General features: G+C 39.1%; 1 protein-coding gene across 5 annotated transcripts in view; it reads left to right on the top strand.

Annotated features, from left to right (window-relative positions):
* LOC144020987 (neuropilin-1a-like) overlaps nucleotides 1-24,232 on the top strand; it is a 56,667-nt gene that overhangs the window by 11,923 nt on the left and 20,512 nt on the right. For 3 of the 5 annotated variants that reach the window (XR_013284023.1, XM_077524937.1, XM_077524951.1), the window contains exons 3-6: nucleotides 2,458-2,639; nucleotides 12,183-12,410; nucleotides 14,490-14,660; nucleotides 15,041-15,207. Coding sequence is in view for 4 of the 5 variants with exons in the window: in XM_077524937.1 (XP_077381063.1) it covers nucleotides 2,458-2,639; nucleotides 12,183-12,410; nucleotides 14,490-14,660; nucleotides 15,041-15,207 (748 nt within the window). In the remaining variant the exon portion in view is untranslated. Of the gene's footprint in view, nucleotides 1-2,457; nucleotides 2,640-3,691; nucleotides 3,785-4,217; nucleotides 4,339-12,182; nucleotides 12,411-14,489; nucleotides 14,661-15,040; nucleotides 15,208-24,232 lie in introns of those variants that run through there. The other 2 variants (XM_077524959.1, XM_077524966.1) reach the window with 2 other exon arrangements.

Here is a 24,232-nt window from a genome sequence, read left to right on the forward strand (position 1 = left end):
GGCACCAGTGTATAAGAAATCAGCCAGGGCCATCTTGCACAAGCTCTTTTCCCATTGTTTTGAACAGGTTTGTGACTAATGATGAAACTTAGCGATATTCTATTGCTAATTGATGCAAAACAAAGAGATACAAATATACTTTTTACTCCTGATATATCACCAGCCTCCCCACAATATCGTGATAATATTGTATCATGTCTGGATATCGTTACATCCCGAGTAACAACTGGAGTCAAATATCATGTTCTTGACCATTTCGAGTAGTTTCCAGACTTAACAAAGTGACATCGCCAACTAACGGTCTGGCATGTATATGACAACATTTCCTTCATTTTTTTGCAAACCTTTTCTAGTAAATCCAGTGAAAGTATATCATTGTGACTCACACCGTTATTTGTGCGTGGTTACGCCTTCCAGATGTGCATCTTCTAACAGGCTTACGCAAAGCATCCGTCTCTTTCCTGCACTTAAAGGTCTAATCTGTCATTTCCTCATTTGCTTCACCCCGGTCAGCACGTCTGCTTGCTAATCTACCACTAATCCGCTAACACAGTCTCCTCTTGTCGTCTCATTAAGTCGGCCATTGTTTCCTGTGGCTTCAGGGTGTCATATGACTTCCTTGCCCTCTTTTCCTCCAGTGAGGCCATGGGTGCCCTTGCATGCCTTCTCTTATTGATATTTATACATTTTGCATTGACTTGAAGAATGGCACTTACTGTCTTCTTCAAGAATGTGGACCGTCATAAGACGACTAAGTTTGCCCAAAGGTCCAACAGCTCTCAAAAGGTATTTTATAGTTTTTTAGGGCACAAGTGACACCGATGATAAGCAATTAGTCCTTATTTAGAATTGCTTGTTGTGTTGAATTGATCCTTGACAATCAGATCGTTATGATACGTTGCTTCTTTCTCTGAATTAAAATCAAATGCATTTCCAGTTAGGGACGTAACGATAACGGCAATATCGTGATATTGCGATATTAAAAGTGCCACAATATATCGTCGTGATCATGTCATAATATTGAAAGCAGCACATCTGTTAAAAATGTCAGGTTGATTTCCATGTGTGCAGTTCTAGCACCCTCTGGTGACTAGTTTTTTAGTGCAGTTTAATTTTCACAAGGCATGTTTTGGCCCTTCTATGTTTAAAATCCACACTAATGGTCAGATGAAGGGGAATGTAATATGCTTGTGAACCAAATCAAAATGTGGAGGAACTCTGTGTGCTTGCATTAGCAAATAAGTGCCTCAATATATATATATATATATATATATATATATATATATATATATATATATATATATATATATATATATCCATCCATTTTCTTGACCGCTTATTCCTCACAAGGGTCGCGGGGGCTGCTGGCACCTATCTCAGCTGGCTCTGGGCAGTAGGCAGGGGACACCCTGGACTGGTTGCCAACCAATCGCAGGACACACAGAGACGAACAACCATCCACACTCACACGCACACCTAGGGACAATTCGGAGCGCCCAATTAACCTGCCATGCATGTCTTTGGAATGTGGGAGGAGACCGGAGTACCCGGAGAAGACCCACGCGGGCACGGGGAGAACATGCAAACTCCACTATATATATATATATATATATATATATATATATATATATATATATATATATATATATAATATTTTTCATTGCTATAATGTACAAAAGCATAAAAATGTGTGGGTTTATTTTTTAGTATGACCTCTTTTTTTTTTTTTTTTTACACAATATTATGACCTTTTTTTGTATCACCAACCTCCCCACAATATCGTGATAATAATCTTATTGTGACCTTCATATCGTGATAATATCGTATCGTGATGTTTGGATATTGTTACATCCCTATTTCCAGTACTGATTGTTACTTTTTTTCCCCACTATATAGTGAAACCTTTAAGTCACCAACCATCACAGGAATGGGTCAACTGAGATATTTTTTCCAAACAATAAAATCGTGTTTGTTTGTTTTTCATGCAAACAAGGAACGGACAAGGAAAAAAATATACAAAGAAAATAAAAAAATTCAAAAATCAAATCACACAAAAAAGCCAAGGAAATAGATCATAGTTCTAGTTCTCTCATTTTTGCAAACTGAGATAATTTACAAATTTTTTCTCTAAAAAGTAGTAAAAGGTAAAAATAAAAAAATCTTGGAAAAAATAAATTTTTGAGAAAATATATTTTTCAAGAAAAAATCTAATCAAATATTTTTAGAATCAATTTTGTCATGAAATTATTAAAGTTAGTCAAGTGTTGCAGCTTTTTTTGTTTTGTTTTGTTTTGTTTTGTTTTTTTAAAAGGCATTTTCCGGAGTGGTATACTGACATGATGGGACTATGTTTTATAATGTTTTTTTTCCATACAAATATTTACTGTAACCAACACTTCACTCCTGCTTATTTTCTATCTTTTACATCCATACTAATCTCCCGGCGTGTCACCTCAGGTACGATTATGTGGAGGTTTACAATGGCGAGAATGAGCTGGCGCCCATGTTGGGCAAGTTCTGTGGCAAGATTGCACCTTCGCCCATCATCTCCAGCGGCGACCAGCTTCTCATCAAGTTTGTCTCCGACTACGAGACGCACGGAGCCGGATTCTCCGTACGCTACGAGGTCTTCAAGACAGGTGAGTGAGTGAGTGAGGGAGGGAGTGAGTAAATATGTGACCGGCTCTGGCAAAAGGGTCCACATAATCAAAATTGAGATATTGACATATTTGAATTCTACACTTCATTCCCTTTAAAATGATATATAATACATGGATGTAGCTGAAAAATTGACACAAAGTTACAGCAGTTTTAATGTTAGAAATTCCTAGTTTTGAGAAAAAGGGCTTTAAAGTTTTGGTACTTGCATCTTTCAAATGTCCATAGCAACCAATACCTTAGGAAACAAGATATGAACCTAAAATTTTCAGGAACTGTTAAAATATCAGTGGAAAGTCAATTCCAATAGCAGACAAGGTCATCATCCGAGATTTGAATCCTTTAAACGTTTTGGAAGTTTGACCTCTCAAGAGATGAAATCAGCCTCAACTTTGAAGATCACATTTGGCTTACAATTTCATTTACTGAGGCATCAGCCAAAGTTTGCTTATTTTATTGTTGCTCCTTGTGGTATTTTCTTGCCTAAGTTAGGTCATATTACCACAGTGGGAAATTTTATTTAATAATTTTGTGTCAATTAAAAGATGATTTGCCATTTGATGTGGCTTGTGAAAAGTGCTTTCTTGATAACATCATGGACGTGATGTCTCAAATGCTTTTGAAAATGAATATTATTATTTTTTTTCCCCCACCACCCCACTGCAAGTAATAGAGTGACACTAAACTATTGTATTTACAAGTTAATATAGCCTTGTGAATTTTGGGGCGGGGTTTCATACTGTGACTTTTGAGAGGACCATTTTTCATCGTCAAGTTTAATATTTCATAGCTCATTTTTATGTTCATGTCATCCCATTTAAAAGAGCATAAAGTTAAAATGTGTGGCAATATTTGCAACGTATGCAGAAAGACTTTTTTTTGTTTGTTTGTTTGTTTTTTTGACGCATCGAAGAAGCAGCGTGTCCGGCATTGTATGAAATAAACAACATCGACAAGCGATCAAACCATTACATTAGTATTTACGATACATTATTACATTAGTCTACATTGCATACAAGGCACTGATGCATGTCACAACTTTTAACCGACGTGGTCTGAGGAGCAGATTGTTCCGCGGGGGTATCGCGGCTGCATCCCTCGCTCGAGTTCGACATGGTTTAGGCAGGTGTGTGAATTTTGTAATTTGAATTAAAAGTGGACAACGATTCATTAAGAAAACGATCCTGAAGAATATCTCTGTCTGTTTGGGTGACAATTCGCCGGTAACCGGACCGATGACAACGTAGCTTCTGCTCCATGAGGTCGTATGACGTCCTGTTCACGTTCGTGCTGAATTGTGTTTCGACTTTTTTTTTTTTTGGTTGCTATGTCCATCCATTAGCAGATTCGCTTATCCTCACAATATTTCTATAAATCATTTGTGAATTACGTCTGAGGCTAGGAAAGTCGGGTTGTTTTTAAAAAGGTGTGCAAGACGCAATGCTAGCAAGCTAACCGGCTAAAAACACGCCCCCTAGTTACGCGGCATACTGTCTAATAATTGCACTTCTATTACAATTTTGACGTTTGTGCTGCTTGGAAATGAAACTAGAGACCTCAAGGAAACTATTTGTGGAGAAATCTCAAAAAATCAAAAAATGTCCAACTGTCTAATATCGTCCATATCTCTAGATTGAGCCTCCCGACATGCGGACCATTTTGCTGGAGAGGGTCACATATGTATGTATATACTGTACATATATTGTATACTGTCTATATGAAAATCTATATGTATCATGGAAAACAAGAGATAAAGAATGTGGAAAATGGTGTGTGTGTGTGTGGGTGTGTGTGGGTGGGGGTGTGTGTGGGGGTGTGTGTGTGTGTGTACGTGTATTAGGTGTTTTTGTGGTCACGCTGACTGAACGTGATTAACGAGCTCGTGGGAACATCAACATCTCCCACTGCCTTATCGTCTCCTTTGCATCCTTTGGGATCAATCTTGCAGTCCCCAGGCTGCCACTCATGAAATATCACTTACATACTTAGATTTAACTGCAGTATAACAAGGTACTACACTAGGTAGTCCGTTTAATAACAAAAATTCTGCTTTTACAAAGCTTTCAATGCTCAATTCTGATGAGAGACTGGCATTTGACTATATTTCCTTGGTGAGGAACTGTGTGCGTGCGTGCTTGTGTGTGTATGTAGAGCAGACAGGTGTGCAGGACCCCAGGCCCGTTTAGCTAATGGTCTGTTTGTCCTTGAACGCGGCGGGAATGCCCTGAAAAATGAATGCAGCGGTGTTGAAGAAGTAGGACAATGTGTGTACATGTGTATGTGTGTTGACTTTAGCTAATTCAAAATGCTCACTACGTTGCGTCTTTCATATTTCACTTTTACACAGTTTATATCGGGTGTTGACATGACTGATGATGCCTACTATGGTGATTCACTTTATTTACTGTAAATGGGAAAGTCTGTCAATTTGTTGAATGATGTTAGAATGTTGAATCAAAATAGTTTTGGGGGAGGATAGGGTTAGTTTACATTCAATAAGAACTAGTTTTTAGTTGGTATCTATTGATGTTACGCTTTCCAAAAAACAAGAAAATCTATCGATGTTGCATTTTCCTAAAAATAATTTATTGTGCAATTTATAGGGGCATTTCCTGAAGGCAGATTTCATTTCAATGTCATTCAATCTGTTGCTGTGTATATGTGTGCAGAAAACGTTATAGAAAAACATGACGGAACCATTAATTCATTCATTTAGTGATATGAAAAAAGTTATCATAGAAAACATCATTAAAGCAATAATGAATATACACAGTGCCACAGAAAAATAAAATTGTAGAAAGTGGCAATGAAGAAAAATACATTAACAGATACAATGATAGATTAAAAAAAACTCCAAAGAAAATCACACAAACCAGCATTTAGAACAAAAGAAACATTGTTCATGTTTACAATAAAGAAAATAACTTTTGAATTTGCCATTTTGTTCCTTTAGTACAGAGGTGTCACTCTAAAACATAACATATGTAGCCAAGCCTAAAGTTCTCAACACATCCGGTTTCATGTCATTCCATGTGGGGGTGGGGCGGTGAGGGGTGGCTGCTCCTAATTTTGATTGAAGCAGGCTTAGCACACGACATGTAGCAGAGTGAAAAGTCACCCGGATGTTTACCGTCCACTCGACTTGCCGGCGGCCTGATTTAACAGTTTTATCCGGCTTTCAGTGTCCTCCATGGCTGTACCGCTTTTGAAGAAGTTCTTCCTTGTTGTAAGGCGTAATTCCACCTTTGATGTCCGCCGTGGGACGCGATCATTCCTCCTGAGTTCAATTCTGCCACTGACAACCATGTCATACAATGTGTATTTTACGCACGCAATCACAATGATCACGTGACTGTCCAAAATGCCCGATACAATACTTAACCTAAAAATATTAATAAAAAGTGCTATAAAATCATAATCGCTCAACATAAATTGGCAATTTTTTCAGAGAAGAGTTGAAATGATGTTTCACAGAATAGCTGTGTTAGTTTTTCTTAAGTCTTGTGTTCCTTTAATATACCTCGTCTTTACTTAATTGATTCCAAAGGAAAATTGTTGTATCTGGGGGCATCAGTTACAGTTACACAACATCAACAGACAGTCAGGTCATACTGAAGGCAAGTACAAAAAAAGGAAAACCGAAATTGGTTTGTGGGCTTCCATATCTCGTCTCCGCCCTGTTCTTCCATGCTGAATTTACGATGTAAACATGCTGGCGAGCAGCCACAAAAGAACATTTAAATAGAAGTCTGGACCTCAGGGAAAAGAATCCTCGCCTCAAACCTTGTACTATTTACAATTTATGTACCTCCGTACTCTCGACTGGTTTGAAGTGCCTCTTTCACACAATTTCACCGCTTCATATTCTTGTTTTCTTGTATTTTATTTCCTCCCACTGTGACTTTACTCAACTGCAGCTCGGGGAACTAGGAGGGCCTTCGTTTGTACAAACACAGTATTAGAATAGAATAGAATTGTCAATATTTGTCACTATTTAAGACATTTCCCAAAAGTGTTAATAACATGTTGGTGACATGCTTTCTTGAAATGACCTCAAGGATCATTAACTTCATTTTTTTTTTTTCCTGAAATTAATCTTTCGAGGGGGCAGCACTTTTAAGACAGGAGTCTAAGAAAAGCAAATGCAAACTTCAAAGCACATCCAGGCTCCCACACAGACAGCATAGATTATAATTTCCCTCACGGAAGCAGCACTTCAACACCTAGACGCTAAATTACCCAATTAGATCTGTTCATGTGGAGCATGCAGAAGGCACATCTCCAAACACAAAAATACACCCTCACTCAGTCTGCACGTTTGTAGATTTTTTTTCTTTTTTTTTTGTGGCAGTGTTCCCTCAATCCGCCTCAAAGTTGTTTGGTGCCAGTAAAAATGATACAGGCTCCCTCAGGCCATGACAAAGGTTTCATTAATCTATCTGTAGGTCAATGTTTCATCAGCAGCAATTATGAAAATATGAATAGAAGGTTGAAAACTTAATTAGTGGGGCTTTATTAAGACACACACTAATTGCCAGATGAAGTATGCTTGTGAATCAAGTCCATTTGAGGAACTCAGCGTGTGCCTACATTAGCAAGTAAGTGCATCAATATTAAGTGCTAAATATAATATATATATATATATATATATATATATATATATATATATATATATATACATACATATTAGAGTTGTCAAACGATTAATTTTTTAATCGGATTAATCACATCTTAGAATTTTGATAAATCACAATTAATCACTTAATTAAAAAGGCTTTGTATCAACCATTTTTTCCACGCAAAATTTGACGAGCACCTGTCATGTGGTAATTTTTTTTACATTTAATGTTATGTCAACATTTTTTAATTTACTGCTCTCATCCTCCTTTTTATAATCAGTTAATTAGTTGCATAATTTAAAATAAACGACCACAAAAGTTTGATATGAATGTCATACATAAACATTTATTAAATGCTTTACTTAAATGCTTGTATTTATTTTTATTGCTGAAACACAACCTGTGCTACCTTTAAAGTAACCACCCGCTGTTAGCTAAAGGATTGTCTGCGGTCAAAATTAATAGTGTGATTAATATGCGTTCATAATTTTTTGTGATTACTGCAATTAATTAGTTAAGGCTTTAACTTTAACAGCACTAAAGAACCAGAAAAGAAGTCAGGCACAAACATAAACACAGAGCGCCAAAAAATGTATATTTGACCACAATTGTGGCATATTTAACGACAAATGTAGTCAGGACCAAATAAAAAGAACATTAAAACCACGCACAATAGTTGGTCCGCTACTGCATGATGAGTCACACGTTCAAATGAACATTCCCACTGGGAAACAAGCCGCAAGTGTGACTCCTCTCGAGAACCACGCACGCACACGCACTCACACGCACACACATAACAGCAAGACATTTACGGAAGCGTCACATGCTGCTCAACACAGCTGAGAAATTGTGACATCACCAACTGACGATGATGTTGACTTTGTGTATGTATATACACAGGTGGCAGTAAACTTTTGGATTTGAATTCCAGTTGAACCAAATTTAGAGAAAAGTCGTCCCTTGCTAACCAAAACAACAGCACCCAGCGAGGCGTGTAAGCTTGTCATGTGTGGAGTTTTCGGAAATGTGTGCAGTGTTAAAGATGATCTCGTGTTTATTGTGGAGATGGCATTGTTGACAAAGATGAGAGTTCCATTAGATTGAAATTAGAGAAGACATTTCGTGGTATGTATATTCACTAAGAATGCGCTGCGTCCGGTAATAGCGCGAAATATTGCACCACAACTGCACCCGCAGTCTGCGCCCAGTTACCCACATATTCACTAAGGATATTGCTCTTATCGCATACCGGCGCGAACACACCCACAAAACTGACAGCTTGGAGCAAATTTGCACCTGATTTACCACACATGGCAATGGATTTGCGCCAAGAACATGGCTGTTATCGTAACAGTTGCGAGAAAGATGAAAGCGAGGTTGGACTGAGAGTAAGCGTTTATAGCGCCATTAAACTGTACAGAGCAGAGAAGACGACAACGATGTCATTCATTCATAAAGTACAAAGTATTGGTGTGATCGTTTTTTAAAATTGAATCGAATCGTGACCTATGAATCGTGATACGAATCGAATTGTGAGGTACTCGGCAATTCACACCCCTAGCGTACAGTATGCATCTGGCACGTAAAAATGATCGTAAAATGCCTCCCAGCCATTGCCGATCAGCTCGGGTTACGTTATGCGTCCTAAACCAACATAGAAAAGTCCCCCCCCCTCTCTATCTATATCTATACCAGTGTTGCCACAGTTACCTTGAAAAAGTAACTTAGTTACTTTACTGATTACTTGATTTTAAAAGTAACTAAGTTAGATTAAAAGTTACTTTTTTAGTTACTTTCAGCAGCTGCCGATAACACCATCTCAACATAAAAATAATGCAGTAGAAACGGAGTTCCAAATACTTTATTGAAAGTGCATTTTTAACATGAAAATAAAGTGTTTTTTTTATGAAAAACAAAATAGGCAGTCTCTCTTGACTTCTTGTAACGTAAATACTTTTTATAAAACAAAAAATTAAAATCTATCCAGGTTGAAAATGAAAATCCCCTAAATTCCTCTATTGTTTGTTTGTTCCGCTATTCCAGTGTGTACACATGTATCAGTTTAAATATTTATTAGTAGTTATTGACAGTTATAATTGTTTTTTGGTTTGTTTGTTTTTTCTCTTCAAAATAAGGATCAGGAAAACAAAAGGTTGATAATTTAATGTTAAATATAAATATTTAACCTTTAGACAGACACCAACACAATTAAACAGAATATTTGCACATTGTGAAGTATTTCAGAAACATAAATTTAAGACATGAAATAAACCTACCGTCCAGCCAAAAGAAATATGAAGCCACCTTATGGAACAATAAATCTATCAAACACATTTTAACCACTTAATATATGCAAAAATATTTCCAAAAGTTCATTTCCCTTTTTAATCAACAATTTTTGTATTTAACAATTGTTTTTTCTTTTGTCATCACTTTCATTTTTGGTTAATGTATGACATCTTTTTTTGTTTTTTTAATCTGAGACACGATGATGACCACAGAATCACTACTGTTTATATTTTGTTTTTTGGGCTGTCGTAATCGCGGGCACGTCTCAGTTCTCCTATCTGCTGCTCATGCTAGTTGTAGACATTGACAGGGAGCCACAAACTGAGAAATGAGATACTTGCAGTGTGCTTTTAGCTTAGCTGGTGTGTTGGCTGTGGGACATACCTGTGTCGTTTGAATCCATGCATTGGATCGTCACGGGAGTTGTTCTTTTTGGCTCGCGCGCAGTACCAACGCCGGCCCGGGACATACAAGTGCACCGAGAGGACTCGATAGCCATGGGAAATACCGAGATGTACGGCACCGGCTTCTGCTAACTGTCTCCATTTGTATGTTGTCACTCGTTGCGCGCGCGCGCGCGCCGTGTCGCGAGCACGGAAACACGGAAGTAGCTTGAATGGTGATGCTACTGAAATGTAAACAAAACAAGTAGAGCACGGCGCAGAACTCTTGCTATTGTTATGAAAACCATAAAGCCTCACTCGCAACCGATACGGTCGTTTAGCTCCCCTTGACGAACGATGGTTCGGTCGAATCGTTTTTTTGTTCCACCCCTACTGAAAACGTAACTTGTCTGACGTCACTCCCCCTGGCGAGAGGGCGGAGACGACCTCATCCCATAATGCTTCACGGACCAGTTGAGGATGGAAATAAATTATTTTTTTTTACCACTTTTATGGTCCATAATGCACACTTTTTTTGTTGTGTTGTGTGCCTGTTGGTTAATAAAACTAGTAGTAAAAGTATCATCACTTTTGTTTTGAATGTGCAAACCATTCATGACCAGACCATGGCTGAATTCAGTGTGGTGATCAATGACTTCTGCCTCATCTTCGTAGTTAGCAGTAGTTGTTTGTGACTGTTACAACAGTCAGATAGTTTGCATTCTTCATGAAAATGTGGAGTAACGCATTGATTCTCTGGACAGTAACTTTAATCAGACTACTTTGTAGAATAAAGTAACGCGTTAGACTATTAGTTACTTTAGAAAGCAACTTTTTTGAGTAACGCGTTACTAAGTAACGCGTTACCGGCAACACTGTCTATATCTATATCTCTCCTCTCTGCGTGATCAGCCGTGCATGTTGTTCCGCAAATGGCATGCATTGCTGTCATGATCCCAGGATCGAGGTTGTGGCAAGTTTATACATGCTTTCCAAAAACGTTATTTGCGTCACGCAAACGCGGTGTGGCTATTTGCGCTGGTGTTAGTGAATTAGACGCTGTATATCAATGAGTCTTATTTGCATTAGGATGGGCATGTTTTGTGTCAAATGTATGCAAATTACCTAATTTACATATGCACAAATAACACTGGCGCACCGTGAAGCAATCTGATTGGCAGCGTACTTAGTGACGGAGTTCCCCAGCTGCGCATGTTTTGTGAATTAGGCACTCCCTAATTGCTCCATTTTTACCAGTTAGCACCGTGCAACAGCGACGCAAACCTTGTGTTAAATATTTTCAGATTCAGTTGAACCTTCAGTCGCTTCACATTGTTGCATGAGTCATAAAAGAACATGAAACCACAAATACAACAAGGTCGACGAGAACATGGCGGGGGAAATCCCATCAGACATCTTTTATAACTTTTTTAGAATAGTAAAAGTCCCATTACGATTTGCGGTTAGCTTTAATTACAGCAACTTGACACGGCACGTGTTTCTGGGTCTGTGTGTTTTTTGTGTTTGTTGCCCGGCAGTCAATAAAAAGTAGTCTCCATGTCTTCAGTGTCAACACAAACACAGATGCTCCACCAGGGGCAAAATGGTGAAAAATAAACGTTTTATTTGTAGATCCAGAGGTTTTCACAGGAATAATAACAATAATAATAATAATCTAAATATTTACTAGTAAATGTGAACATCAACAAAAAGAGTCAGCAGCATTGTATGTGGCAAACAATGGTCTGTATACTGTACACTAACTGTAACAGCAGCAAGACTGTCAGCTGTATTGTATGTCATTAAAATATAATCCTATTAATAAATAGTAATGGTACACAAAGTGTAAGCAGAATATAATAAGCAAAAAAATGTATGAATGTTAACAGCAGCGACAATATCAATAGCATTTTATGTCCCAAACTATGACTGACTAACTAACTAACTAACTAACTAACTAACTAACAATATGAATAGAAAGCCAGCTGCAGATGTTTATGTTTATGTGAACAGCAGCAAGAATAGCTAGCGATACTATATCGGTCATCACAAGAGATAAATAAGAGGTGCTTCCCCCAATTATAAGGCAAAGTGACATTTATGTGAAAACGTGTTGAAAACGCTACCCAGGGGGGTTCACGCCATCACCACTGCGTCAATTTGTTACCAGCCAAACACACTTTGATGCTTTAACCCCATATTCAAAACATTCCTTCCCGCCTCCTCCCGACAGGTCAGGAATGCTCCAGGAACTTCACGGCTCCCGCGGGGGTCATCAGGACACCGGGCTACCCCGACAAGTACCCCAATAACCTGGAGTGCACCTTCATGATCTTCGCCCCCAAGATGTCTGAGATCTTGGTGGAGTTCGACAGCTTCGATATGGAGCCCGACACCACACCGCCACCGGGGGCGCTGTGCCGTTACGACTGGCTGGAGATCTGGGACGGATATCCCGCAGGTCAGGAGCCTTTTCTGATAAATGCCTCCCTCATATAAATTCATTCATTCATTTTCTTGACCGCTTATTCCTCACAAGGGTCGCGGGGGGTGCTGGCGCCTATCTCAGCTGGCTCTGGGCAGTAGGCAGGGGACACCTTGGACTGGTTGCCAGCCAATCGCAGGGCCCTCATATAAATATGTCTCCTTATTCATTACGGTGGTGGGGGTGGAGGGTTCAATGGCTCCTAAGGAGGGCTTTCAGCATTCCCACGCAATTTCTGCAGAAATTGCACTTCGTCTAGTCTTATTAAGTTATTTAGCTTTAGGAATGCAGCCTACTGATACTGTTCTCCTATTGGATGGCAAGTACATATAAGATTATTCAGTGTCAGATAAAAGCATACAATTCCATATGAATGTATCGCACACATTTACAATATGCATATTGCATGTGCCATTACTATGATGGCGATATTTCTTTGTTACTGTATATCGTGTAGCCCTAATAGTAAATGTAATTGAGATAAATGTTTTCATATTGTTGTAACAGGAAAAACAACTGCTAGTATGTGTCATTAAGATATTTAAACGCCTACCTAAAATAGATGATTACTTCTCCCAACAGACCTCAAACCTGGTAGTCTGTGTAAATGGGATAAATAAATGCCTACCTCAAATAGACATGGCCTCTTTTCCCTTCATGGTAAAACAATGGCTCGTAAGTGGCGCTATTTAAAATAACTAAATGGCTCCCTCAGATAGAGTTCACTGTCAGTTTTTTGCCATCAGAATAAAAAAGGTAGCGAGTGTAATTATTTAAGACCAATAAACACCTCCAGCCCCCCAAAAAATAGACACACGCCCATTTCCATCATGAAAAAACAAAAAGTAAATGAAATTATTTAATGAAAGGAAAGTACTCCCTCAAATAGATATGTCTGTTTTCCCATCAGAAAAAAAAACATTGTCTGTGGGATTTAGATAAACATCTCCCAAAAGTTGTTGCTTGCTTTCTTTCCAACGGCAAAAAAAAAATTGTAGTATGTGTAATTAAGATATTCATTGTCTCACTTAAATAGACACCTCCCTTGAGCCATCAGAGTGAAAAAAAATATTTATAATTAAGATAAATCAATAGACAGGTCCTCTTTCTCATCATCCTTTTACTACCAGGAATAAAATGGTAGTATGTGTAATTAAAGTAAACAAATGCCTCCCTCAAAGAAATGCCTCCCCTGAGCTATCAGAGTAAAAAAAAAAAAATAAAAAAAAGCAATATGTGTAAATGCAGTAAATACCTCCCACAAAAATGGAAAACGACGGCTAGTCAGTGTAATTATTTAAAAAAAATAAACACCTCCCTTAAATAGATGCGTTCCTTTCTCATCAGGGAAATTATTGTGTATCAAGTAATTAAAAGCAAATTAATGCATCTTGTCTTTTATCTTTGCTGCATAATTGTTAGATCAGCAACACCACACAGGCTGGCAGCGTTAACGCCACGCACCAGATAAAACTGTCGTAATTCCACGTATAATCCGTCACAGATTGTGGATGGCATCGCCTGCAGCTGGTGGTAATGACAACGTTAATCCTGGCAGATTAGCGGAGCTGTGAGTGTGGCAATGTAAAGGGGATGCTGCCAGCTGGCATGCCAACCTTGCTAATGATGATGACGATGCTTTTATTTTTAATGCTAATTATTATTATGATAAATTATGTCATGATTCGCACACCCCTAAGTCAAATATAGTGCTTAATAAAAGTTTAAAATGGGTTTTGAAGCCTGGATTACAGTTCAAAAGTGCGGTTTCAAGTCAAGGATGGGGTTTCAAATTAAGGTTTCAAGACAAGGTTGGGGTTTCAAAATAAGGTTTTAATCCTAGATTAAGTTTTCACACAGGTGTTAGAATTTCAAAGTAAAGTGTCATTCCAGGATTAGCCAGGGAATGGGGTGCAACACAAATGTTGTCATGTGTTTATCACTTTCATTGCAGTTTTACAGTTTTCATTTTTGACATTATCACTGGCACTCCAAAAAATCCAAATCAAAAGCTAACGTGAACATTTTCTTCTTCTTGGTCCTCGTCCTCGTCAGTGGGTCCCCACATCGGGCGCTACTGCGGCCAGTCGTCTCCAGGTCGCGTCATCTCCTACACGGGCATCCTGTCCATGACCATCACCACTGACACGGCCATCACCAGGGAGGGATTCTCCGCCAACTACACCATCAGAGACACCGGCCTCCCCCAAGGAAATGCACAACCAGGTGAGCTTCCTGTCAGGCCTGCTTAAGCTTTTCAATTGGGGCTTTCAAGACAGGCTTGGAGTTTCAAACAAGGGTTAGGGTTCCATAGTTCACCCAAAGGGTTTCAAGCACCATTCTAAACCAAGATTAAGATTTCAAATTATGGTGTCAAAACCAGAGTTAAGATTTTAAATTGGGCTTTGAAGCCTGTTTAAGATTTTATTTGAAGCCAGAGATAGTCTAAAACAAGAGTTAAGGTTTGAAATTGGGGTTTTAAAACAAGTTAACCTTGCATTTGGTGTTGGTACCTTTCACACAGAATGAGGTGAGTGTGAAAGGACCGAATGACAAAGCCTTGACAGAGGTCAAAGGCTAACCGTTGGTTACTCTGTGCTCGTCAGACTTCTCGTGCTCGGAGCCTCTGGGCATGGAGTCGGGCGAGATTTCCTCGGAGCAGATTAGCGCCTCCTCGCAGTACAACAACAACTGGTCCCCGGAACGCTCTCGCCTCAACTATCGCGAGAACGGATGGACGCCGTCCGACGACACCGTACGGGAGTGGATCCAGGTCAGTGCCTCCGCCTTCTGATTGTGCTATTCCAATGATGCTTTGAATGTTGGGTTTCAAGTGGAGGTTAGAGTTTTAGACAAGTTTTAGGGTTTCAAACCTGGCTTCGGGTTTCTTAGTAGGGATTTATGTTGAGTTAAGTTTTCACGTTAGGGTTTCAAGCCAGGTTAGGGTTTCAAAAAAATGTTAGGGTTTGAATTTAGGGCGTTAAACAAGGGTCGGGGTATAAAATTGGGATTTCAAGATAGATTTAGGGTTTCAAACAAGGTTTAGTATTGGAAATTAAGGTTTAAAGTCAGGTTTAGGATCTCAATCACGGACTTAAATTTGAATTTAGGTCTTTAAAACAGGATTAGGTTTTCAAACCAGATTTATGGTTTGAAGTTAGGCTTTTAAGACAAGTTTATGGTTTCAGAGTAAGAGTTTCAAGATAAGGTTAGGATTTCAATTAAGGGTAAGAGTTTAAAATTAAGGTTATAAACAAGAATTAGGGTGTCAAATTAGGGTTAGGGTTTGACCCTACGATGGACTGATAACCGGTTCAGGGTGTACCCTGCCTCTCGCCCAAGGTCAGGTGAGATATCCACCTGCACACGTGCAAACTTACTGAGGATTAGTGGTGCAGGGAATGGATGGATGGTTACGTTTGGAAAATTGAGCTTCAAACAAGGGCTGGGGTTTGCAATTAGGGTTTCCAGCCAGGGTTAATGTTTCGTATTAGAGTTTCAAGACAAGGTTAGCATTCCTAAGAAGGGTTTCAAACAAGGATTGTGTTTTTAAGACAGGGTTTTGGTTCAAATTAGGATTTCAAGCCAGGTTTTGAGTGTCATCCTTTGATTAAAGTTTCAGACCAAGGTTAGAGTTTTAAATTAGGGCATTCAAGCCAAAGATAGGATATTAAATTAGCATGTTAAGTAGGGGTGTTAAAAAAAAATCGATTCGGCGATATATCGCGATACTACATCGTGCGATTCTCGAATCGATTAAAAAAAAATCGTTTTTTGTTTTTGTTTTTTATTTATTTATTTATTTTTATTTTTTTAAGAGCTCAGAATTGTTCATTCGGTAGTCTTACCGATTCAACGTCTTATCATCATTGCCTTTTTTTTTTCTTTTTTTTTGTGTGTGTGTGAATCGATTTTTAAACTTCCATTTTTAATGGAAAAATATTCAACAAAACGTCTGACTTCGGGTTAGGATTCACACCTTGAGCATGGAAGAATGTTATATGAACGGAACATTAAGCCTTAATATTTTATTTTAATGCTGTTCAAACATGAAACAGATTACAACCTCTATAAGACTGAAATTTCAGATAAATAAATAATACATTTTCATATAAATCTTACACTCTACAAGCTTACTGATTAGTATTTTCTAAATTTGAATGGAAAAAAATCGCAACAATCGACTTATAAATTCGTATCGGGATTAATCGGTATCGAATCGTGACCTGTGAATCGTGATACGAATCGAATCGTCAGGTACTAGGCAATTCACACCCCTAATGTTAAGTGAAGGGTTTCAAATTTGTGCCTGGCTCTCAAAGTGGGTTGCAATCGATTCAGTGAAGTGGATGAATGAGAATATCCACAAGCATTTCTCAAAGTGGCGATCCTAGTCATCAGATGCTCCTCACCTCCCAAATCTGAAAAAACAAAATGAGTACAGTAATGATGTCATGTTTTGGCCAGTCCTCAGCTTGAACCCAAACACACCGTAGAGATTTTGTTCACATGCAGCGAGAACATTGTTGATGTGAAACATGAACATTGTTCACTCATTTGCTGCATTTCCCCTGCACGTTAGAGCGGAAAATCAGCATGAAATTTTCATGGTGAAGCTGCCGCCTCCGCATTGTCTGCGATTGTGCTTGTCCCTGTTTACGCGCATGTGTCACGTAAAGCTTGCTGGTCGTTCACTCTCATTCAAAACAGCATTTAACTTACAGTGCATTAACTTTATTCTCAGTGCTTCACTTTTTACACGTTTTAATGTCCTGTGCCTTCACATTTGTTGATGTTAAATATAAAGAACCAAATTCTATAAATCCACAATCCTAGAGTATTTCAACAATATTAAAGGCCACTTACTATTCCAGGCCATTGATGCTTTATGGCACTATACCGACAACAAAATCCCATCTCAATGTACTTGATTTTGGACATGGACAAAAAACAAAACAAAAAAAAACAAAAAACACCTGTTGAATGAACATCATATAGTTGGATACGATCAGAAATAATATTACGTATTAAAAACGGAAGATATGTAGAGTAGTTACGGAGTAGATAGAAAATACATTAAAATCAAATAGAGTAGAATACGTTGGACTGGAGTAAAGTATTGATATTGAGTACAGGTAAGAGTAGATGTAGGATACCATTATGATAAATGGAAAGTAGAATAAAGTAGCTATAGAGTGGATGTAGAATGGGGTATATGCCACGGAAGAGGCGGGACTGTATTTTGCACAACAGTTTGTTTTCGGTTCGCTTTGGGCTGCGTCAAAAATACCTGAGCTTCCGACTTTGTGCCCCTGAGTTGCGCGTTCACAACCCGGACTGGAAATGAACTGATGTGCAAAATCACGTCCCGCCTCTTCCGTGGCATATACCCCATAGAGCTAGACTACAATAAGGAAATATATGTAAAGTTGAGATTGTCATTACCGAGTAAAGGTAGAATACAATGCAGTACAATAAAGAAGAATAGATTAGAAGTAGATGTATAGAGCAGATCAAGAGTAAACAATAGAAGCAAATCACAATATTTCAGCCTGAGTATAGCCTAGTGTTTTCAACACAACAGGTGCGTAACAAAAATGGGTTAATGCATTTATGATTTCCTTAGCTCAGGCTGAATTGTGGCTGCTTATCATTACCCGTTTATGCCTGTGCTCTTGCACTATAGAAAACTGAAACACTAAAAATTGTAAAGCCTCAGGTAACTGACTGGGTATGTTAAATCAACCCCAAAGGTGATTTAATTGAACAAATAAATGAATATATCTAACTTTTTAAATCTGGATATTTATGATACCGTCCAACTAGACCCGGCATATTAAAAACCCACATTGCTACTACAACAATCATTTAGCGCATGATTGGTCCCTGAGATGGAGGCCTAGAGGCCTGCTCCCATTGTCAGGACAGGAACTCATTGAGGAAGCCGCACAATGGCCGAGGAAACAGGAAGAGGGCGGGAAGTCGGCGTGGGCAGAGTATTAGTGGTGGTGGTGATGCTCTATTGTCTGTCTGGGGACTTCTCACGGGCTACTGGGCCTGATCGTCCCTCCGGGATTCAAGCAGACAATCAGAGAGGTGAAAAGGTTTGTTTCTAGTCAGCACACAGTGAAGACATTGGACTGGACTTTTTTTTGCGGGTCATCATTTCATTGTAAACATTCATCATTTTATGCTGCTCACGAGTTTGCTTGCTCCATTTTGATCTGATGGAAAAATACATCTTGAAAGTCTTCTCAGGTCATTGGCAGTGTAGTAACAAGCAACTGACTTTGATTAATGCCTGTCTGTCTATATGTCCTGCAATTGACCGGAGACCAATTTATTTCCAGATTTAGTGGCAACCAAATTTATAGACTGACAACCAATGGCATTTGATTGATGTCCAATCCAGGTTGACTGGAAATCCATTTTACAGGTAATTGATGATAATTGCCGATTGAGTGGCAACGAATCCAGATCGTCCAAAATGGGTTGACGATCAATCCAGATTAGTTTGTGACCATTCTGGATTGAGTGGTGACAAATCAGATAGAGTGGCAACCAATTCTTGTTGACTGATGAGCAATGCTGATTGAGTGGAGACCAATAAAACAAATGAGGATAAATTGATGACCATTCCAAATAGAGTGTTGGTAATCCAGATTGGTTGAAGACCATTCCAGATTGAGTGGGGATGAACTAAATCAGGCTAAAAACCAATGCTGACAATCAATCTCCACTGGCTGTCAAACATTTGATTTGGTTGATTTTACACACAGTCCAGGTTAGCTGTCGACCGTAATTAAATAAAAAATCAAAACAATGCCCATTCATTACCTAACACGAGATTAGCACGCTTAACTAGATTGCAGGTTGAATTTTGTAAATATAAAATGTATTTTGTGCAATTGTTTCATTTCATAGTTCGTTTTAGTTATGTTGGATGCCATACAGGAATTTTATTCACCACATGTAGTACAGATGTAAGAGCAGTCTTAGTAATGCTGTAATCTTCCAAGCAAAAAAATGAATGACATCATTGTTATGCTGCAGTTTCAGTATTTAAACGAGCTTTTCTTTTTTATGTGATCATCAGTTTAAAGAAGTCAGCGTGACATCACCACAACGTTATGACTGCTACACTCAAAATAGTTTCCATAAAACATGAATGGCGCCACGTGAATAATTGACGTGTTTGTGGGAGACGCGAGGCGAGCATGTGAGCGCGACGTTGCAACTTTTACCCTTCAAGGAAGATGAATGAAGAGCGGTCGCCCAGGGCCAGCATGTCGCGCCCTTCGCTGAACAACACGGGCAATTCTTCTCAGCTGGGGACCATTTGGGAGACTTGCTTCTGAGGGTTTTCATGCAGTGGTTCTCAACTGTTGTCAACCAGGGACCCACAATTTCCTGTTGTCACTTAGTGCGACCCACTTTTCTTCAGCAAGTGGCAAAATGGCCCCCCCTGAGATGGATAAAAATGGGTGGATTTTCACAAACGCAATACCCTATCACATTGTCTTTTTACACCTGGGGGTCAAATTTAGTGAGAGGTCTTCCTCTAAGTGACTTTTAAGGATTTAAAAAGACTTGTCCAGTCGCAAATGGAGGCTCCAATCTTTACCATCACACAAATATATTGCTATTGTAATCACAATGCAAAGAAAGCCCAGGAAAGGCTTCCTTTCCCCCACTGGACTGTCGGCGGTATTTATAGACCTCCTCAGGATCTCTCTGACGCCATCAGGAAGATGTCGCCATCTGGAGAATATGTTTGGGCCTCGTGTGAGCACCGCCTTGTCAAAAGTTAGACGACAAAAAAACAAAAACAGCTTCCACCGAATTGAAATCTCAAGACCTGTAGAGAGTCAATGGTCAAAGAGTAACTTGCATTAAGTTTATTGACTTGCACAGAAATGATACATTTCTTTTTTTCTTTGCAGATAATGTAAAAATGAATGCTTCCTCTTGGGGGTGGTGGGATTAATGAACTGCCTCTTATTCCTTGACTAATTGTATATGTGTGTGTGTCATGTGACAATACAGGAGTATATAATATGTATAATAAATTAAAACGTAAACAGAACACCACTTGTCTAACAGTTGCATTAAGCGTAGCTCGATTGGTCATGCCTATAACCCACCCTGCAGGCATGACCCATACTAAATTCAACTGTTACACTTGTATAGTCGCGGAAACATAACATGGGTGACCAAACCACACATATTCAACCACAGCTGCCAATCTTTAGCAATAAACACTGCACGAAAATCAGATACTCTACTCTTTTGTATATATATTCGAATATTTGCATTTGTTTAATAAAGAAAACATATTCATATAAAAAAAATAAAAAAACATATTCATAATTGGACATATCAAGCTTTTTGTCTCACATTGTGATATTGGTATATATATATATAAAAAAAAAAAAGAAAGTTGACTCAATTGATACAACAGGGGTCACCAACTTAGTGCCCACTGACACCAGGTAGCTCAAAGAACCACATAATAGTAAATGCTAAATGGTACTTCTGTCCGGATGTGTGGAGTATGGATCTGGGGGATGGACCCAAGGGCGGAGAAACAAGGCAGAGAAACGGACCGGAAGGGCAACATGAGAAACTTTATTTACAGCAAAGATGGTGACAGACAGGATGGGACAGAATGTGAGCAGACTGGCTGCCATGACTGGACTGCATGTGGACAGACTTGGCATGACGTGACAGACTTGCCAGGACGTGGACAGACTTGGTGATTGGATAGTTGTTAACTCAACTAATAGTGTGATTTGCAGGAATTGATTTGATTCATTTAACTAATATGTTTTTATCGTACATTTGCTGTGTACATCAAGACAAGACAATGCTACCACGACGCGTGGACAAACACCTCTGACTAAATACAACACCAACGAGACACTAATAAGACACACGTGGGAAACACAGCAGGCAGAGGGCACTAATTAGCAACACATACTGGGAGGGAAGACACACACAGGTGGACAAGTTTAACTAAGATAAGACAAGGGGAGACAAACCAGACAAGAGACGATAAATACCCAAAAACTGAACCAAAACCCAACCCCCCAAACCGAAACATGACAACTTCATTTATGTAGCGCTTTTCCACCTTAGAAATCAATAACATGATTAGTGTCATCACATAAGTAAACGTCATTAATTATTAATGATATAAAAATAACATTATTAAAGGTGATTTGGGCACATTTGTTATTTTACAAATATGCATCACTGGTAGGTTAGCCCGTCACATTAATCTATATGTTTAACAAGAGGTTGGTGACCCTAAACTTCTCCGTTCATAAGTTCATTATTTTACCCCCTCAAATTTTTAGTGATATGAAAATGCATCATCCAGACTCTAACAGATATTGTAAAAACCTTCAAACCAAAGCTTTTTCTCTCGCTATCACCCAAGGGGCAGCATCCTGTTTTGGCAGGAAGAAGCATTGTTTCCCCTCCCCAATTCCATTTAGCCACGCTGCTAGCGAGTGCCGCCCCTTTCCTGCGCTTCTTGAAAGTGTGTACGTGAGCTGCAACGTTGCCAAGTGAAAGATGGAATATCAATTAGCCCCGCTCACTGGATGGGTGCAGGAACTGTCCGGAATGTATCTCTGACCTGCCACCTCGCTAAAATGCTAACGAGCGCAACAGCTGGCAGCCAGAGGAAGACGTTTCTGTCCCTTTGAGGAATCTACTTTTAAAACTTTTTTGAAGACCACTTTGATGAAATTTAAAAACAATGATTCACTAAATTTAAGACTGTCTTTCGAAAATTCACGGCACTGAGCCCGTTTCACTTAGCGATATGAAACTTGGTTTATCATGAGGAAACCCACCAAAAAAAGTTGGAAGAAGCCACGCCCGAAGACTCAGCAAGACTGTCATTGTAATTTGAAGCACGATGTTTGAGACGATATGCTTAAAAGGCGAACTCTTCCTAAAGATTTTTTTTCATATTGTAACTAAGGCACTATACTATATACTCGACAGATGAGCAATACTAAATTGTGAAAATGTTGGCGTCAAACTTTGATGACTAAAAACTGCACGCTTTCAATCCAAAATGTTTTTAAGTTATAAGGACGACAACGCACATATTGGAGACTTGCAGTTCTATACAGTATTATGCTCATGTCAAGTCATAAAATGGATTAGCTTTAGCTCAAGCGTGAACACCATCTGAGGAAATGTTCAGCGATAAGAGCGGTGTGAAGCCCACATTCCCGACCTCGTGAAATATTCCTCATTTCAGATAAGTTCTACCATTTTCCGCACACACTGATACTGTATATTGCATACGTTTTGTACATCTTTGATGATGAATATCTCTCTCTTATAATGCGAGCAGATAAAACATCTCCAGCGTATCTGGCAGTCTTCTAAGATCACATTTTCATTCCATGTGCAATAAAAAAGTAGCCTGGAGTCTCTCTCTAATGTCATTTCTCTCTTGTGAGACATTTATTTGAACAGGACATACTTGTTTTAATGTGTTTACACGCACAAATACACACAATTGCAGGCACTGAGTGTGAGATGGCGTTATAAAATAAATGCTCTTATTTTGCTCACAGCCAAGTAAAGTTGATACGACAAAAGCTCTCAGTGTACACACACAACACACACGCATACAAATGCATACAAAACAACAACACATGGTAGAGGTCAGGCACTAGTCATTAGTGATGCGTGCAGACAGCCGTATAATTGCTGCCGAGTTGGTTCCCACACATCCACGTACAGTTATAGCGATACATACACACACATTCCTCTTGTGTGACACACAAACACACTGCATGGCAACTTCATCACCCCAAGTCTTATTGCATTTACATTTGTGCCAGCAGGGGAGCGCCTTCAGGTCGCCATCGACTTAATAGAATTTTGTGTTTTATGGCGAGTTGTTACACTTGGCAATGGCCAAAACGCAAATGTTTGGCATTTAAGCACTGTCTCTTATATGTAGTTCAAATTTAGTAACGCAGCTACATATTGTAGTCATCCCGTTCGACGGACGTCAACCTGATTCAAGTCATTATTATTTTGTCGCCCCAAGGCTAGTGTCATTGTGCATTCGCCGAAAGGTGGCTCGTCATTTATGGAAATTGACGATTGAGAAAAACATATAGACACATTCACTGCTTAGTGTGATATGGCCGTGAATGTTATCGCCAGTCAGTAGTAGCGTTCACATTCCGTTAGCATAATGTAGCTACAATAGGTTGTTTTCACGGAGGAAAATAACACAACATTTAGCCTGACTGAAACGCCGCGGGATGGAACGTCTCTTCTTCATAAAGTCATTCTGTTCTATTACATTCAACTTTGCCGCCCCTTTCACGCTAAATGTTGCCGTCCACCTCACTTTCACCCCAATAGTTACGACCGAGAAGGGATCGATCTTGAAGTTACTGCTAATTTAAAACATTTTTTTTTTCTAAATGTCAAGATACTCGTTTCTTACCTTTTGGAGTAGAGGGAAAGCCAGCTGTGAATCACTTTTCTAATCCAAGTCCGATCTCAACTCTCCCCACTGCTGAAATGTCAAACCGATGTTCACTCTCGTTCTTGCCCGGCGTCGGTCACTACCAAGTTTAGATTTTTTCGTGGCACTTGACATTGTTTTTTTTTTTTTTTAGCCTTTGGCGGAGTAACGGCGGGTGTCTGGGGCACGCTAGATGCAGATGGTGGTTCCTTCTGAGTAGACTCAATTGCAGCGAAAAGCTGTACTGTACTAGTTCCGTCTTCGCGACGACAGGAAACAACGAACG

Source organism: Festucalex cinctus, chromosome 1 (genome assembly GCF_051991245.1).
Source record: "Festucalex cinctus isolate MCC-2025b chromosome 1, RoL_Fcin_1.0, whole genome shotgun sequence".
NCBI classification, from domain to species: Eukaryota; Metazoa; Chordata; class Actinopteri; order Syngnathiformes; family Syngnathidae; genus Festucalex; species Festucalex cinctus.